At 40.2% G+C, this 18,285-nt stretch overlaps 1 protein-coding gene across 5 annotated transcripts in view; it reads right to left on the bottom strand.

Annotated features, from left to right (window-relative positions):
* ATG5 (autophagy related 5) overlaps window positions 1-18,285 on the bottom strand; it is a 187,276-nt gene that overhangs the window by 113,645 nt on the left and 55,346 nt on the right. For all 5 annotated transcript variants that reach the window (XM_059700820.1, XM_059700821.1, XM_059700818.1 and 2 more), the window contains one exon: window positions 5,543-5,637. In XM_059700820.1, the coding sequence (XP_059556803.1) occupies window positions 5,543-5,637 (95 nt within the window). The remainder of the gene's footprint in view (window positions 1-5,542; window positions 5,638-18,285) is intronic.

The raw sequence follows: 18,285 nt of genomic DNA, 5'->3' as shown, positions 1-18,285 counted from the left end.
AGTGGTTGAGCGGCCTTAGTATATCATTAGCATATTATGCTTTGATTGGTTGAACAGCCTACCAGTTGACTGGACACTTAGCATATTAGGTTTTTACTATGTAGGACTGCTTCTTGGAAAACAGAATAATGTGCCAAATATTCACTCACAGTCATTATACAATGTTTTTAACAGCTGTCTTCATTAACTACCATCTGTTTACATGTGCTATCAACACTAATAAAAGAGAAAAATGGTAATTGGCGTACGACGATACCCTTTTCATTGGCTAATCAGGGCTATATGCAAATTAACTGCCAACCATGATTGGCAGTTAACTGCCAACAAGATGGCGGTTAATTTGCATATGTAGGCACAATGCAGGGAGGCGAAAGGGAAAGCAGGAAGAAGCCCCCTGCCACTGACAGTGATCGGAAACCCAGGGGGGAGCTAAGAGCTGGGGGGAAGGGCAAAGGCGGTCCTGGGGCCGCCTTTGCCCTGCCCCCCAGCCATGATCGGAGAATCAGGCGCCTTTGCCGCCCTGGCCAGTGATAGCAGGAAGTAGGGGTGGAGCCAGCGATGGGAACTGGGCACGGTCGAAGCTGGCAGTCCCGGGAGCTAGGGGTCCCTTGCCTGGGCCTAAAGCGGATCCCACGATCGCGGGGCCGCTGCAGCTGCGGGTCGCCGCTGCCCGAGCCGGACGCCTAGGCCAGAGGTGTTAGGCCTGGGCAGGGGCGGAGCCTGCAACCGCGGGGAGCTGGGGGTCCCCTGCCCAGGCCTGACACCTCTGCCGGAGGCCTCAGGCCTGGTCAAGGGGCCGATCCGGTGATTGGTGATCGGAGGGTGATGAGGGTCAACTCCTCTGGCCGAGGCATCAGGCCTGGGCGGGGGGCTGAGCCGGGGATTGGGGGGATATGATGGTCCCCTTGCCCAGGCCTGAAGCCTGGGTCAGAGGCGTCAGGCTTGGGCGGGGGGTGGAGCAAGCGATCAGAGGGAGATGGGGGTCCCCTGCCCAGGCATGATTCCTGGGCCAGAGGCCTCAGGCCTGGGCGGGGGCCAGAGTCAGTGATCGGGGGGAGATGGGGGTCCCCTGTCCAAGCCTGACACCTCTGGCGGAGGCGTCAGGCCTGGGCAAGGGGCCGATCAGGTGATTGGAGGGTGATGGGGGTCTACACCTCTGGCTGAGGCATCAGGCCTGGGCAAGGGGCAGAGCCAGCAATTGGAGGGGTCTGGGGGTCCCCTGCCCAGGCCTGATGCCTGGGCCAGAGGCATCAGGCCTGGGGTGGGGGCAGAACCAGTGATGGGGGGAAGTGAGGGTCCCCTGCCCAGGCCTGACGCCTCTGTCAGAGGCGTCAGGCCTGGGCAAGGGGCCGATCCTGCGATTGGAGGGTGATGGGGGTCAACGCCTGAGGGCTCCCAGTATGTGAGAGGGGGGAGGCTGGGCTGAGGGACACTCCGCCCCCCCCCCACACCCAGTGCACGAATTTTGTGCACCGGGCCCCTAGTTCTAAATATGGCTCTAGTTCCATTTCTGCAACACTTCCTGCCATTAATCTCATTTCTAGAATACTGGCTAAAATGAAGCACCTGGATTTCAGGAAAAGAGACTTGAAATTCACACAACAAACTAAACTGTCATGTAAATGACAGGAATGACACATTTGGGTCTATAATGGGCCTCTAGACTACTTTTGGATTTATTTTACTTTTAACACTAAAATTCTGCCACTACATTATAGTCATTTTGAGTCTATGATAATTGAATTACGGATGAAAAAGAACTAAAGTTTCCTAACAATCTGTACAAAAGTCAGTCTTTAAATAATATCACCAGTTAGAGATTTCCTAGGTTTCTATCAACTTTATTTGGTCAGGGTATACTTCATTTTATGTGACAATTATATCCTCAAAATTCTATAAACTTAATTTTTATAAATAAAGTCATACTTTGTAGTAACTCTCACCTAGGTCTGAATTCTAGCTCTTCCATTTTTCATTTGTGTGCTCCTGAGCAAGTGACTTTAAAGTCCCTCAGCTTCAGTTTCTTTCCATATAAAATCAAATAATGATACCTACATCATTGTAAGATGGTTTTGAGGCTTCCAAAGACAAAATGGGTCTCACTTAAGCATGCTCTCTGTGCCCTTCCTTTTTACCCCTTGCTACAGAGGAAGTCTATTAGGACTCTGCAAGGAATAAATAAATATTTTAGCAAAACTATGCCCCTCATTTATCTTATTAATAAATCTGGATTTTCAGGTTTTATTTAAATTTACTTACTAATTTAAGGTCTCAAATAGTACAGAGATTTATATTCCGTATGTTAAAAAGGTGCAGATTAATAAAAATGCATTCACGCCCTAACTGGTTTGGCTCAGTGGATAGAGCATCGGCCTGGGGACTGAAGGGTCCCAGGCTCGATTCCGGTCAAGGGCATGTACCTTGGTTGTGGGCACATCCCCAGTAGGAGGTGTGCAGGAGGCAGCTGATCGATGTTTCTCTCTCATCGATGTTTCTAACTCTCTATCCCTCTCCCTTCCTCTCTGTAAAAAAATCAATAAAATATATTTAAAAAAAAATAAAATAAAATAAAAAAATAAAAATGCATTCTAAGTAAAAACTATGCAAATCAATGAAATATGCCAACATACAAACAAATCGGCTGTAAAGGAGTCAGCAACAGAAATCTGTATTACATTTAGATCATATAATTAGGAAAATGGAAAGCAGAGCCCTCCTTCCTTTGGATAAGGCAAGAATGAAGAATCGAAAATACAAAATAGGGAATGGAAAAAGGTAAGAAATGAACAATAGGCAAAAACGAAGGCTGCTAAATTTTTATGTTCACTTAATGTATCTCACTTCTAAAATCTTAACAAATTCAAGTGAGAACCAAACTGGAAAGGGGTAAAGACAACAATAAATTGTCAGTTGAGAACCTCAGTTTCTGTCTCCTAGTTGAGGAAAAAACACTATCATGACACAGGCAAGGTCAGACAGCAAGCTCTGCCCCAACAGAGGATACCTGGCAGCCACATTTTGCCAAGCAAATTCTGAGAATTCTCTAGCTCCCCACTTTCTATCTAATTATAGAACTTTATGAAAACCATTCTCTCTTTTATACACATTCTGTCTTTCTCTTCCCCTCCCTCTCTCTCATATTTTCTCTCTAAATCCTGTGTGATGACACCACAGTAAGAGGTATGACACAGCTGATAAGTTCCCCAGAAATGAATGATAAATGTGAGAAGGAAGATCTCTGCTGTGTACATCTGCACTATTCTAACAATAATAATCCCTATGTTAAGTAACAACATAACACACTTTTCCTATAGGAGGTTAAAGTATTTACAATATAGAAACCACAGTATACAAGTAGTTAAATATACATGTCAAAACCTAACTGTCCAAATAAGTGCTGGGAGGTATACATCGCAAATTAGTTTTCGAGTTCTTTTGAGGATGTCTTCAGAATCTGTGATATGTTTTATTCAACTATTCCACAAATAAGATACTTTGCTAAACTCTGGGAATGCATCATGGCACATTAGTATGAAGATCATGGAAAACAGAATAGTCCTCAATTAACTATTAATAATTGATGAACAACTTAATAAATTAACAAATACTCACAAAAGCCTACTAGTACATGCCAGGTACCTTTTATACCATGGACACACAGCATGAACAAAACAATTACTCTGCATCCATAAAAAGATGAACCATTTGAAAAGTATAAATTTCATTTTTGGAAGTGATTAAAAGTCATCCGGCACCATAAGGACTTGAGTCAAAAGGTGCCATAAAGAAAAGGACTATTTGTTGTAAAAATGATCAATCTGCTTTGAAGCTAGGAGTTTAAATGTTTTAAAAAATAAGAGCATCACTGGTATAATTATATAAACCAGTCATATAGCTTCTTTATAACTATGCCCCCCTTTTATTATATGGATGAGGAAACAGAGGCCTAGCGAGGCTGAGGAACCTCCTATGGATACACAGGTATCAGGTCTGGCCTCCCACAGAGCCTTAGAAGCCTACCTTCTAGTTAAGTGCTCTTTCTAGGAAACAACTTTTTTTCTCAAGGGCAATTGCTTTATCTTTTTTGTATGAAATATTTTACAGTATTTTTGAGCTCAGTGAGATTGACATGTAGGCACAAATGTCAGATCAGGAAAGTGAAGCAAAAATAGGTCAAAATACACAAGTCATTAACTCAATTAATATTTGACAAAGGAAGCAAAGGGATACAATGGAGTTAAAGATAGTCTCTTCAATAAATGGTTCTGGGAAAATTGGATAGATACATACAAAAAAAATGAAACTAGACCACCAACTTACACCATACACAAGAATAAACAACATGGGTAAAAGACTTAAACGTAAATCTTGAAACCGCAAAAATTCTAGAAGAAACCACAGACAGCAAAATATCAGACATCTCTCATAGCAATATGCTTGCTAATACATCTGCAAAGGCAAGGGAAACAAGGGAGAAAATAAATGAATGTACTGCATCAAAATAAAAAGCTTCTGCACAGCAAAAAGAAACCGTCAACAAAATGAAAAGGTAACCCACTGTATGGGAGAACCTCTTTGCAATGATACATCTGATATGGGTTTAATCTCCAAAATATACAAGGAACTCATACAACTTAACAAAAGGAAGACAAACAAATGGGCAAAGAACCCAAATAGACACTTCTCTAAAGTGGACATACAGAGAGATGGTCAAGAGACATATGGAAAAATGCTCAAAGTCACTAATCATCAGAGAGATGTAAATTAAAACAACAGCGAGGTATAACCTCACACATGTCAGGATGGCTATCATCAACAAATCAACAAATGAAAAGTGCTGGCGAGGATGTGGAGAGAAGAAAATCCTAGTACACTGCTGGTGGGAATGCAGACTGGTGCAGCCACTGTGGAAACCAGTATGGAGTTTCCTCAAAAAGTTAAAAATGGAACTCCCATTTGACCCAGTGGTCCCACTTCTAGGAATATATCCTAAGAAGCCAGAAACACTAATCAGAAAGAATATATGCACCCCTATAGCAGCACAATTTACAATAGCTAAAATCTAGAAATAGCCCAAATGCCCATCAGATGAGTGGATAAAAAAGCTATTACACATTTATACCATGGAATACTATGCAGCTATAAAAAAGAAGGATCTTTTACCCTTTGAGACAGCATGGAGGGACCTGGAAGGTAATATGCTAAGAGAAATGCCAGAGAAAGACAAGTATCACATGATTCTACTCATATATGGAATCTAATGAACAAAATAAACTGATGAACAAAATAGATCCAGAGACATATAAGCAAGGAACAGACTGACGAATCTCAGAGGGAAGGGGAGGGGAAGGGAGGTGGGTAGAGAGAGATTAATTGAGAATTTATATGCATATATGCGTAATTCATGGACACAGACAACAGTGTGGTGAAGGCCTGGGAGGGAGGAGTGCAGGGTGGAGGGGATCAATGCACTAGAGAACTTCAAGAAGTAAGATGTCTGAGGCTTTCATAAGTTGTTATTGTTAATAATGTAACTTCCTACCTGATATATTCTAAAAGGGATGTAACGAAATCCACTTTCTTCTGCAGGATATTCCATGAGTTTCCGATTGATGGCCCAAAACTGGTCAAATCTGTCTGTAAGGATAAATTATTTATTAAAAGTGAACCACATTATAATTTAATACCTCACATGAAGAGATGAAAGTTGTTAATCCTCTACCTCTTAGAAATTTCTGAAAGTGTATTATTTATATATGTTTTTTTCCTTAAGTTTATATTTCTATAACTAAACACAAAGATATAAAATTAATTTTCTACATTATTGCGTCCTCTTCCTAGGTAGACATTTGTCTCATAAGAAAAACCCTAAACAGATTATGACTGGGATACCCCATCAGACTGGGATGAATATCTTGATTTCCTTTGTTCTACTCCTACTATCTAAACTATAAAGACAACCGCTTCAAGTGATCTGAATTTTAGCCAGAACTTGCTTTAAGAAATGAAGTCAAAATACCAAACATAGTTAACATTAAACAGCAAAAAATATAAAAGTATAGGAAATGCTTTGAAACAAATGTGAACTACTTAACACCTTAAAATTTTTTTCAGGTTTAATTTTTTTAAAAAACCCACTTTACTGGGATATAATTCAAATACCATAAAATTCATCCTTTTAAAGTGTACGACTGAGTGTTTTTTAGTATATTCAGTGTGAAGCAACCATTGGCAATATCTAATTTCTGAAAATTTTCATCATCCCAAAAAGAAATACATACCCATTAATAGTTATTCCCTTTCCCCATCCTCCTTGCTCTGGAAATCACTAATCTCTATTCTACTCCAGAAATTTTACATAAATGAAATCATATAAGATGCAGTCTTTTGCATCTGTTCTCTGCCCAACCCCCGCGCCCCCCCCCCCCATGTTTAAGGTTCATTTATGCTATAGCATCTATCAGAACTTCATTCGTTTTTATGGCCAAATAATATTTCATTGTATGGAGATATCACACTTTGTTTACCCACTCATCAGTTCATTGGACATTTGAGCTGTTTTCACTTTTTGGCTACTATGAACATTCATGTACAAGTTCTTGTGTGGATGCGAATTTTTTCAATTTTCTTGTGTATATACCTGCCATATGGTACCTATGCCTTGAGGAATTGCCAAACTGTTTTCCAAAGAGGCAGCACCAATTTACATTCTTGTCAGAAACGTATAAGGGTTCCAATTTATCTACATCCATGCCAATACTTGTTATTGCCCATCTTTTCTATTATAGTCATCCTAGTGGGTGCAAAGTGATATTTCCTTATAGTTTTGATTTCCACTTCCCTTGTGACTAATTATGCTGAGCATCTTTTCATTTGTTTACTAGCCATTTATATATCTTCTTTGGAGCAGTGTCCATCAAATCCTTTGTCCCCTTTTTATATATGAGAGTTCTTTATGTATTCTGGATACAAGTCCCTTATCTGATAAAGGATAAGTAAATTACACCCCTCCCCCCACCCCCACCCCCCGCTCCTGCATTCTGTACATTGTTATTTAACTCACTGAGAATTTTAGCTTAAATGATTTTTCTCTCAGAATCAAATCCTGTAAAGCATATAGCTCCAGAATTTCAGATCAGTTAGGTATTAAAGCATATTCTCCACTACTAGATTCGTCTCAATCCAATCTACTGGCAATCTATTCATCTTGCTTATGCCATCAACATTGTTTTAAAAAATAAAGTTTAGTTGTTTCTTCTGATGTCCCTGGTCCAAAAGACTATGTCAGGCTCTATAGGCCAGTGGTCGGCAAACTCATTAGTCAACAGAGCCAAATATCAACAGTACGACGATTGAAATTTCTTTTGAGAGCCAAATTTTTTAAACTTAAACTTATAGGTAGGTACATTGTTATTAACTTAATTAGGGTACTCCTAAGGCTTAGGAAGAGCCACACTCAAGGGGCCAAAGAGCCACTTGTGGCTCGCGAGCCGCAGTTTGCCAACCACGGCAGTCTAGGCCTTCTCTAGAGTGATACTACACTAAGACTGACAGCACATGGAATTTAGAATCCAGTTAGTTCTTTGCAATTTTACAAATAACAACTATTTGTTCAGATTGCTATGAATTTAATGCAGAACCAAGACCAGACGCTTGGTTTTCTGATTCAAAGTCCACAACCATTTCAAAACCTGCAACCACAAAACTGTATCATAATGTTAAGAGGAGCTCCTTTGACCACAGTCCTTTCATTTAATGAATCAATTCTTCTTTTAATGCTTTTTAAAAAATTACTTTTTTGTCTGGCCAGTGTGGCTCAGTGGTTGAGCATCAACCTATGAACAAGGAGGTCAGGTCACGGTTCGATTCCCAGTCAGGATACACGCCCAGGTTGCTGGCTTGATCCCCAGTAGGAGCATGCAGGAGGCAGCCAATCAATTATTCTCTCTCATCATTGTTATTTGTTTCTCTTCTCTCCCTTCCTCTCTGAAATAAATTAAAAATGTATTTTTTAAAAGTATTTTTCCATTAAGTAGTAAGCAAAAATGTAATAGCTAAATAAAATGATTCTTCTTGCACACCTGAGATTTTACTCACTGCTCATCATTTATGATCTCTAGCACCTATCTACAATAATGCATGCATAATATATGCTTTTGAGACAAAGAGCAAATAATAGAATACTATGTACAGAACTTCCCACTGAAAATTTTGGGTTCTAATCCTAGGTTTGCAACTAAGCAGCTACGTGATCAGAAAGAAATCAACTGAAAAGTCTACCATAATTCACTTATAGATAAATCAAGGAATTAGATTAAATAGCTTCTAATGCCTCTCCTGAAAATAAAATTTTATAATTATTTAAGATACCCTCTTATATTAAAATAGAACCTGTTAAAAACCACAAGAAAAACATTATAGTAAAATGAAGATTTATACTATTTTTAACAGGAAAAACCCCCACCAAACATGGGTTAAAGCAGTCATTCTTAACCAGAGAAGATTTTGCTTCCTGGTAGATCTGGAGACACTTTTGGTTGTCACAACTATAGTCCAGGGATGCTGCTACACAACACACAATGTGCAGGACAGCACCCTACAAACAAGAATTATCTGACTCAAAATGTCAATAAGGTCAAAGGAAGGAAATAAAATACAAACACACAATAAAAAGTACAGAAAGGTTATTAGCAAACAAGTTTTTATGTACTTATATAGCAAAAAAAAAATCTGGAAGAGCAACAATATTGTGTCCATTATCAATTTAATGACAACTCTAAATTCACCCTTCAACACATGCAGTGCCACGAGGGACACCATTTCTTTAAGCGTCTCTACTGTGATGAGCACATCAAGCTTTCCCATTATAAGGTGCTGAAAGGACACTGTAAGAAAAAGGGCTCCTGACTATAGGCACATGAAGGCCCCTTGCCTTATCAGTGCCCTGATTTCCTGTGGAGGCCCATCGGGGTGACTCCTCTAAGGTTTCCCACAGAGCTACCACTCCCTCTGCATGCACAGGACACTTGTTACTGGTGGCCTGCACTCCACATTGTACGGATTGTCCAGTGAATGCAGACCAGCTCTAATCTGGGAAAAATAACCAATTTTCCACTAATCCAGGGGGTGATCTCTACCTTTTCCAACAAGTTCTAAACCCAGCCTTGGAAAGGGGCTCCTTGTACGAGTGACCGTCTTCCCTTAATCCTAGGGTATCATATATAGTCATATCTTTTGAAAAAACTGAAGAATAAAAGTGGCAATTTTATAATTGATGAACAAAAACATATCCAGAGACAGAGAAGCATCGATCAGACTGTCAAACATCAGAGGGAAGGGCAGGGGAAGGGGGAGAGATCAACCAAAGCAGCGGTCGCCAACCTGTGTTCCATGGACCACTGGTGGTCCATGAGGTCTGAAAGGTAGGCGACCGCTGAACCAAATGACTTGCATATAAGCATAACCAATGGACACAGACACTAGGGGGGTGAGGGCACGAGCGGGGGCGTGGAGGCAATGGGGGGGATGAGGACACATATATAATACCTTAATCAATAAAGAAAAATAAAAAAGTCCAGTATACTTAAAAAAAGTGGCAATTGTAAAGAATGTATCTATATTTTCATTTGAGTTTTATGAGAGTTAAGAACTGAAGGTGGGTTTTTAACATTCTCACACCACAAATAATGTATGTATCTACAAGCCCCCACAGGAGACATGGAGGACATCTATGGGCCTGCTACTCAGCCTCATTCAGTAATGTAGTTGTCACTGGCTGAAACCCTCAAACTATAAAAAAGGGGTAAAATGGCCTCCACATGCACACACTTTCCACTTCCTGCTCTTTAATGCCTGTCATGTCAAAAACAGATTTATTGCACCCCCCCAAAAAAAGTATCAGATCATGACAGCCCATAAGACACAAATGTTAAGCTTTTCTTTGAAGAGAAAAGCAAATGGTTAAACATCACAATGAAGGGACCCTGCTCTTCACAAAATTTGATTTACCAACATTACTATTCAAATTACTACAAGTGGTAGTGTATGTATGGTATTTAGTATTTTTGACCTGAAACTTTAAAAATACGTAACAGACATCATATCTAATTATAGACTTATTTGAATTAATTTATTCATATGTAATATGTTAAATATTTTTAAAAAGCAAAATAGGAAGGGGAAAAAGAAATAGCAATTACTGGGCCCAGCCGCAGTGGCCCAGTGGTTAACCGTTGACATAAGTACCAGGAGGTACAAGGTTCAATTCCCCGGTAGGCACATGCCCAGGTTGCGGGCTTCATCCAAAGTAGGAGGCATGCAGGAGCTACCAATCAATGATTCTCTCTCATTTCTGATGTTTCTACCTCTCTCTCCCTCTCCCTTCCTCTCTGAAATCAATAAAAATTCATTAAAAGAAAAAAGAAACAGCAATTACTGGTAGGGTACCTAACGCAGATGTGTTAAAAAAGTGACCTGTATCTTCAAACTCATTTGTCTTCTGAGTCTAATAAATTCAGAGAATCTTATGTTACCAGGACACTTAGGCTGAATCATGGCAGGCAGCAGCATACCCACTGGTGCTTAGATGCTGCTCAACAGAAGTACACCATACATTTCTATGAGACCATCTGCTTGAGGTTTAAAGTTACTGAGAAATATCTTTGGGGAGGCCCTAACTAAAGCAAAGAAGTCTTGAAAGACTTTAAGGCCCCATGAAAATTCATCATGAAGACAAGAGGAGGCAGGGCTAGCGGACTGGCCTCTACATTAAGGCTCAGAGGAGTGCCAATCCTGGAGAAGGCTAATCCTTAAATACTGTATATAAACACTCATCTTGCAGTAGAGTTGTACCCTAGGGAATTGGTTGTTTGAGTGAATCAAGAGAGCAATAAAATCTGCATCCCAGGAAAATCCTGACCTGGACTATCATTGTCTCTGAATATGATGTTAATTTACTCCTGTGCTGTAGTCTAGGAAATTGGAGTCAAAGGCAGTAATCAGTATATATATTGTATAGTGCAATTCTCTCTGTATTCACTGTTATAACTTTCATCCAAACCACTATCATCTCTCAACTAAAGCATTGTACAGCCTACTAATTGATCTCAGCCACTCCACTTATATCCCTACACAGCATCCAGAATGTGCTTTTAAATAAACTGAATCAGATCATTAATGAATAAATTTCCAAACACTTTTCTAATGAGCCATAAGGAATAATGCTTTATGATGTACTTTAATAATATGGTTATTTCAAATTTCATATTAGAATCATTATTTTAAAAGATAATCTACAGTACCTCCTTAATGCCTGCAACTGGGGCAGGTTGGTCCCCGCCCAAACTCTGCCATCAAGCAACCATCTATAATAATAAAAGTGTAATATGCTAATTAGACCGGATGTCCTTCCCGATGAAGCTGGAGCTTGCAAGGGAAGCCTGGGTCCCGGGTGCCTGCGGGTGGCCGAAGGGAAGACAGCCCAGGTCCCGGGTGCCTGCGGGTGGCCAGCCTAGGTCCTGGATGCATGGGTCCTGGGTGCCTGCCAGCAGCCGGAGGGAAGCAAGCCCGGGTCCCGGATGACAGAGGGAAGCCAGTGCCGGCAGTCAGGGGAAGGAAGGCCTACTCTTGCATGAATTTCATGCATTGGGCCTCTAGTCTATCCTATCTAATAAAAGAGAAACATGGTAATTAGCCATAAGGCTGCTACCCTTCCCATTGGCTAATCACTGAGATATGCAAATTAACTGCCAACCAAGATGGCGGCCGGCAGCTAGGCAGCTGACTCAAACAGGGAGGCTTGCTTGCTTCAGTGACGGAGGAAGCCAGGTTCCCCGCCTGCCTTGCTGGCCTCTCAGCTGCTCTCTAAGAAACATTGTAACAAATATAGAAGCTAAACAACCCCCCAGAAACCTGCTTTAGTCAGCCAGGCTTCAGCCAGCAGGACCGGAACACTGTTTCAAATACAGAAGGTAAACAAAGGCCAGAAACCTGCTTTCAGCATCGGAGGTCTCATAGCTGGAGCCGAGCCTCAGAGCTAAAGCTGGCCCAGAATAAAAAAAAAAAAAAGGAAAAAAGGACAGGTTGGGAGCTTCAGTCACCTGCCAGCCTGAAAACGGCCCTCAGCCCCTCACCCAGACTGGCCAGGCACCCCAGTGGGGACCCCCACCCTGAAGGGGGTGTGACCAGCTGCAAACAGCCATCATCCCCTCACCCAGGCTGGCCAGGCACTCCAGCAGGACCCCCCTCCCTGAAGGGGGTGTGGCCAGCCTGAAAACGGCCCTCAGCCCCTCACCCAGGCTGGCCAGGCACCTCAGTAGGACCCCCATCTGATCCAGGACACTCTTCAGGGAAAACCAGCCGGCCCCCACCCGTGCACCAGGCCTCTAGCCTATATAATAAAAAGGTAATATGCAAATTGACCCTAACAACAGAGCTACTGGGAATCACTGGTCACTATGACACGCACTGACCACCATGGGGCAGACGCTCAATGCAGGAGCTGCTCCGTGGTGGTCAGTGTGCTCCCACAGGGGGAGCTCTGCTCAGCCACAAGCCAGGCTGGTGGCTGCCAGTACAGCGGTGGTTGTGGGAGCCTCTCCTGCCTCCTCAGCAGTGCTAAGGATGTCTGACTGCAGCTAGGCCTGCTCCCCACTGACAAGTGGACATCCCCCAAAAGCTCCTGGGCTGCCAGAGGGATGTCTGACTGCCAGCTTAGGCCCAATCCCCTGGGGAGGGGCCCTAAGCCAGCAGGTGGTCATCCCCTGAGGGGTCCCAGACTGCCAGAGGGCACATGCCAGGCTGAGGGACCCTCCTGAGTGCACAAATTTTTGTGCACCAGGCCTCTAGTATATCTATAAAAGGCTAAGTTGACTCGCGCATGTGCAAAACATATAAAGCTCTCGCTGGTGCCAATCGCACACATGTGTTTCCATTGTCAATGTTGATTATGAATTTGGTTGACACTTCTATTACGGAGAAAGGGCGGATAGCAATATTAAAATATTTCTTCTAATCAATTTTCCTTTTAATGTGCACAAATTCATGAACCGGGCCACTAGTGTCAGCAATTAAATATTTCTGCCCCAAGAAGCAGGTTCTTTTCAGCCATCTCTGACCCCCTTGGGATGCAGTGTTTCCTGCATGTATCTCAGATCTAACTACCAATCTGCTTACTTACTAGGCTCCAAGTTACCCTATTTTTCTTTTCTGTCCCTAGAAAACACCAAGCTCATTCCCCTATCACAGTTTTCTAATCTTCACATAGCTGCTTCTTTCTCACCATTCAAGTCTCGAAAGTGTCACTCACATCCTCAGAGATTTCCCTCATAACTGCAGCAAAGTCATTATTCTATTTACTACCAAACACTTATCGTTACTTGAAATTATTCTATTGTTTATTAACTATCACTCTCCCCAAACTAAAATTTAAGTTCCATGAGGGCCAGGCATTTCTCTTCAGTCCTAAAAAGTTCCTGGCACAAAGTACATGCTCAATGAACTTTTGTTAAATAACTAAATAACTAAATGAATGACTGCTTTAGGCAAGTGGGGAAAAACAAAAAGAAGGAATCCCAAATGTTAAAAGCAGTGGAAAAAGCAGACATCCTAGAGCCACACTGCCTGCCTTTGCTTCCTAAATTTGCCATTTATTAGTATCTGGGTGAGTTTCAGCAAGATACTTTTAAACTTTGTGTGTCAATTTCCTCATTTATAAAATGAAGATATTAATAGTATATATTCATAAAGTCACTGGAAGGAATAAATGAGTTAATATATGCAAAATACTTACAATAGTACTTGGCACAAAGTAATACTACATGTGTTTTGTCTCTCAGGCTGCCGAAGATGCTGAGTTTCTAGAGTCAGCAACAAGGTAAGTGAAAGGTGAAAGCCAATATGGGAAAGTGGTTATGCCAAACCCCATCATCACAAGATTGCTGGAGTGTCCAGTCTGGCTCAGGGCCAGGGAGTTTGCACCATTCATATCAAATTCTCTGTGAATGCTGCCCCCTGAAGTAATGCAATTGAAATGGCCTTTGCCAACCATAGTGGGGAGAATAAGAACACAATCCAGTTGCAACACTTTACAACACCAAATTCCCTTCAGGTCTCATTTTGCTTCCTCCAATCCTTTCAACTACCATACAAGGCCCTATTTTCTCACTCTGTGGGAACAATTTACTCGTCTTTTACCTTCCATCATTTCAACTGCATTAATCGCAACATCTAAGTCAACATCTGGGGAGTCCTCCAGTTTTGGCAGGCTAGTCTGAATTCCACCTAAGACCTAATGACCACTCCTTCTCAAGCCCTCTCTCTTCTAATACATCTTAAAATATTAGGAACAACAGACTGAAAAAAAAGAGGCTCACAATTGTTATAAAAAGCATCAGTCTACAAATGGAGCTAGTGAAAACTAGTTACTTTATAAATGGTTTAGAAATATTGCTGGAAACTTAAAGAAAACTAATCTCATCAAGTATTGAAAAAAGCAGGCTGTAAATTTTAATTTCAATATCACAAACCAATAAACCATTACTGCAAGTTACAACAGCTTTAATGTATTCGAAGTCAATCCAGTAATTGACTTTATTTTTAAGTAGACAGAATTCAATTACAGTATTCCAGCTAATTAAGTAAAGTTTATTTCCAATTTATTTTGAAATCTGGCCAGTAACAACATAAAAAATTCAAAATTCAAAAATTCACAATGCCAAAAAACCCCCAACTTATTCTACATGCTCATGTTAAAATAAAAAAGGGGGAATCATCTTCAATTACACTGCAGTCTTCACTTACTCTAAAAGACAATCGTTAAAAAGTATCTTGTTTGCCAAAGAGATTTACAGAGCTATATAGTACAGTGGCAGCCCAAGACTAATTAACTAAATGTATTCCTGTATAAATCACCTATAGATTTATAACCAATAATCTGATTTATTACCTTTCAAAACTACTATAAATTGAGAAAATATTTTCCCTCTTAGGCTAAATTACAGCTTATCACTTTCTTAGATTCAGAGGGCCAGAAACGAATTTAAGGAATCAAACTCATTCTCACTCACTCAGAGAGCACTCCAAAGTCCTAAGACAAAAATAAAAATCTACTTTAATTTTTGAAAGACAGACAAGAAATAGATATTCCATTATACTCACTGTCACTTTGTGGTTTCTTATGCAGGATATTGTCATTTCTAATACAAATCCCTCATGCTTCTGATGAGAAAATGTAAATGAAAAAGTCCTATTAATTATTATTCACTGGAGATGCAGTAAATAATGCAGCATTTCTCAGCATTAGGTGAGCACTTGGACCACCTGAGGAGCTTTAACAAACACTAATGTCAGGCTCCCACTCTAGACCAATTATTTCAGATTCCCTGGCAAATGTACTCTTCGGAAGCTCCAAGATGATTCTAATATGTAGCCAGATTAACCACCTGCAGATGCAATGAAAAATACTCTCACTTTAGAATCTAGGTTCAAATCCTGATCCCATCTCTTACTAGCTCTGTGAGCTCATTTCCTCATTTTCAAAGTTGACAATGTTTATCTAATTATTCTCAGGAATCTTAAGATAATGCATATAAAAGTACGCAGGCCTGGGACACCACAGGGATTTAGTAAATGTAATATAATTTCAGGTAAATTCTGTTCTATTTCAATTTCATGTAATCTGTCTGTGACGGTTACATGAAAAACATCTCTCTTTAAAAAGTCCCCAATTTGCCCTAACCAGTTTGGCTCAGTGGATAGAGCGTTGGCTTGCAGACTGACGGGTCCCAGGTTCGATTCTGGTCAAAGGCATGCACCAGTAGCGGGTGTGCAGGAGGCAGCTGATTGATGTTTCTAACTCTCTATCCCTCTCCCTTCCTCTCTATAAAAAAAAGTCCCCAATTTGCAAACAGTTCATATTATGAATATCTAGTTTAATTCTAGGCAATGAAGAAAAAAAAAAAGAGTAAAACAGTTGATGGAAGGAAAGGTGTGCTCAAACAAGATTTTACTTTGGGAGCAAAGTAAAATAGCAAAACACAAAGAGTTGAATTATTTGTTTCAATTATGTACTAATTGAGTACTGAGAGCTCTATAGAGAATTAAAAGCAAACAAAATACAACACATACAATAGGATTTTTCCTTCACTTAATATGTAGTTGAGGAAGCCAAACTGACATACCTACAATTATGGACCAAGTTTTAATGGGTCTGGTTGGTCCTTTATCTTGAAATTAGTAGTGCTTGATGGGTCAAGTCCTCCCCACTCTGTCCCCATCTTTTCAAAGGTAAATGACTAAATGACAGATGCTAAAAAACATGTTAAAGGTTAGGCTGGTACCCAGTGGTTAGGGCACTGGCATCAGCACCGAAGGGTCGTGGGTTTGATTCCCCATCAAGGGCACATACCTGGGTTGCAGGCTTGATCCCAGACCCAGGTGGGCACAATGAGGAATAAACCAATTAATGTGTCTCTTGCACATTTATGTATCTACGGTTCTCTCTCTCTCACTCTCCCCACCTCCTCCACTCTCTCTTAAAAAAATAAAAAAATGTTAGGCTAGTAAAGAAGTGATACTAAACAAAACAAGACTAAAATGTGCTAGAGTAAAAAGTTGTGGGTTCTGATTGTAATAGGACCTCAGAGATCATTTTTATTAATAATGTACCTGAACAGAATTTAGATATTTTAAAAACCCAATTGATGTTCACAGCATTTTACATAGGAGAAACTTCAGTTCAAAGCAGGTGAATGATTTGCCTGTGATCATCAAACCAGCAGGCTCTCAGGGATGCTACCATTATCACAGAAAACTTTCAGTAGCATTTCTATAAGTAAAAACACTACTTGCTTGGTAAAACTCCAAGTTGAGTCAATTCAATGACCTATGATTAAGAAGAATCTGGGAAACCATTAATGAATGGAATGTTGATGTTATCAAAAATTCCAGAGTTCTATACTTCAAAATTCATGGTAGTGTCAGGTAATAGTGAAGGGGACCAAAGTTTTGCCACCCCAAAACTTTGCCTTTTGCAATACTAATTTAAGCTCATTGAGAAACAAAAGACTCAAAAAGAACCTTTAACCCTTTCCTACCCCAAGAGATTCAGATGAAAAGGCCTGCTCCAGGAATGGAAACTTAGCATATTCACCTTGTACCATTAGATAGGCAGGCTCCAGGCAGTGGCCAAGTAGCTAGATGCTCCCATGTCCATTGTTTCTGGGTATCCTAGCAAGAATTTGCCTGCCACATGTGTTCTGCTCCTCGTCAGCTCCCTGTGAATTGCCTATTCCTTTGAAATCTCAGGCTCCTGCCCCGATTCTCCTTTGACCATGAAGACATATAAACCTCAATTGCCCAATGCATTTGGGGTCTCATTTTTATATGTCACCCCCAAACGCATTCATATAATAATAAACTTTGAGTGGGGGGAAAAATAATCTATTTCAGCTATCACAGTAGTTTAATTTCATCTCCTTTGGCAGTTACAGATGACAAAACTAAACAGTTAGCAGTCACTGCTGCAGAAATAAATATTTGCTTCAACATATTCACTAAGTCATATTTTTTCAATGAGAATCAGGGGAAATGCACTGTGATAATCAAGTGAAAATATTACTCAATTAGGAACTACCTCTTAAAAGACAAGGACAATGATGAGTGAAACTGAAAAATCATAGTTCAAGTTTTAGCCATTAGGATTATTCAGGTGGCATTACTGCAAAATTAATTTGTCTTAACTCATTCACTGACAAAACAAAGCTGATTCTTAACATTCTACACATACCTCAAAAAATAGAAATATACTTTATTATTTCCCATAAATGAGTTTATTTTGGGCTAAATAGTATTTTAAACCTATTCAATAGCTTCTAGTGATAAGTGGCATACAAAATGTATCTTATAAAGCACAAAAAATTAATCAGGATTCCAAGAATTCTAGCAGGAATAGAGCTGATAAAATTTAAAATTATTCTACCCGTATTTCTCAACTTATTCATTTACAACTTAAATGTCTGAATCTCACACAGTATTCTTTGGTGTGAAATAACATTCTTTGAGTGTAATATCATAATTTGATAAATAAAAATATTAGGGTGGGGGGAAGATACTTCTAAAGGTAAAGTCTTTCCCCTTAACAAGCCTATGAGAAAATGTAAGAAGTATATTATCAAAAACAAGAAGCTAGTTAAAGAAAAACAGCCCAAAAAATCTTGAAGTTTAATTTTGAGTGTGGCTTATGATAATTTAAAATAAAGTAAAATTTTGCTGGTTAAATCTTTTATG

Source organism: Myotis daubentonii, chromosome 6 (assembly GCF_963259705.1).
Source record: "Myotis daubentonii chromosome 6, mMyoDau2.1, whole genome shotgun sequence".
Classification (NCBI taxonomy): Eukaryota; Metazoa; Chordata; class Mammalia; order Chiroptera; family Vespertilionidae; genus Myotis; species Myotis daubentonii.
This window is presented reverse-complemented; position numbering and strand designations above follow the sequence as displayed.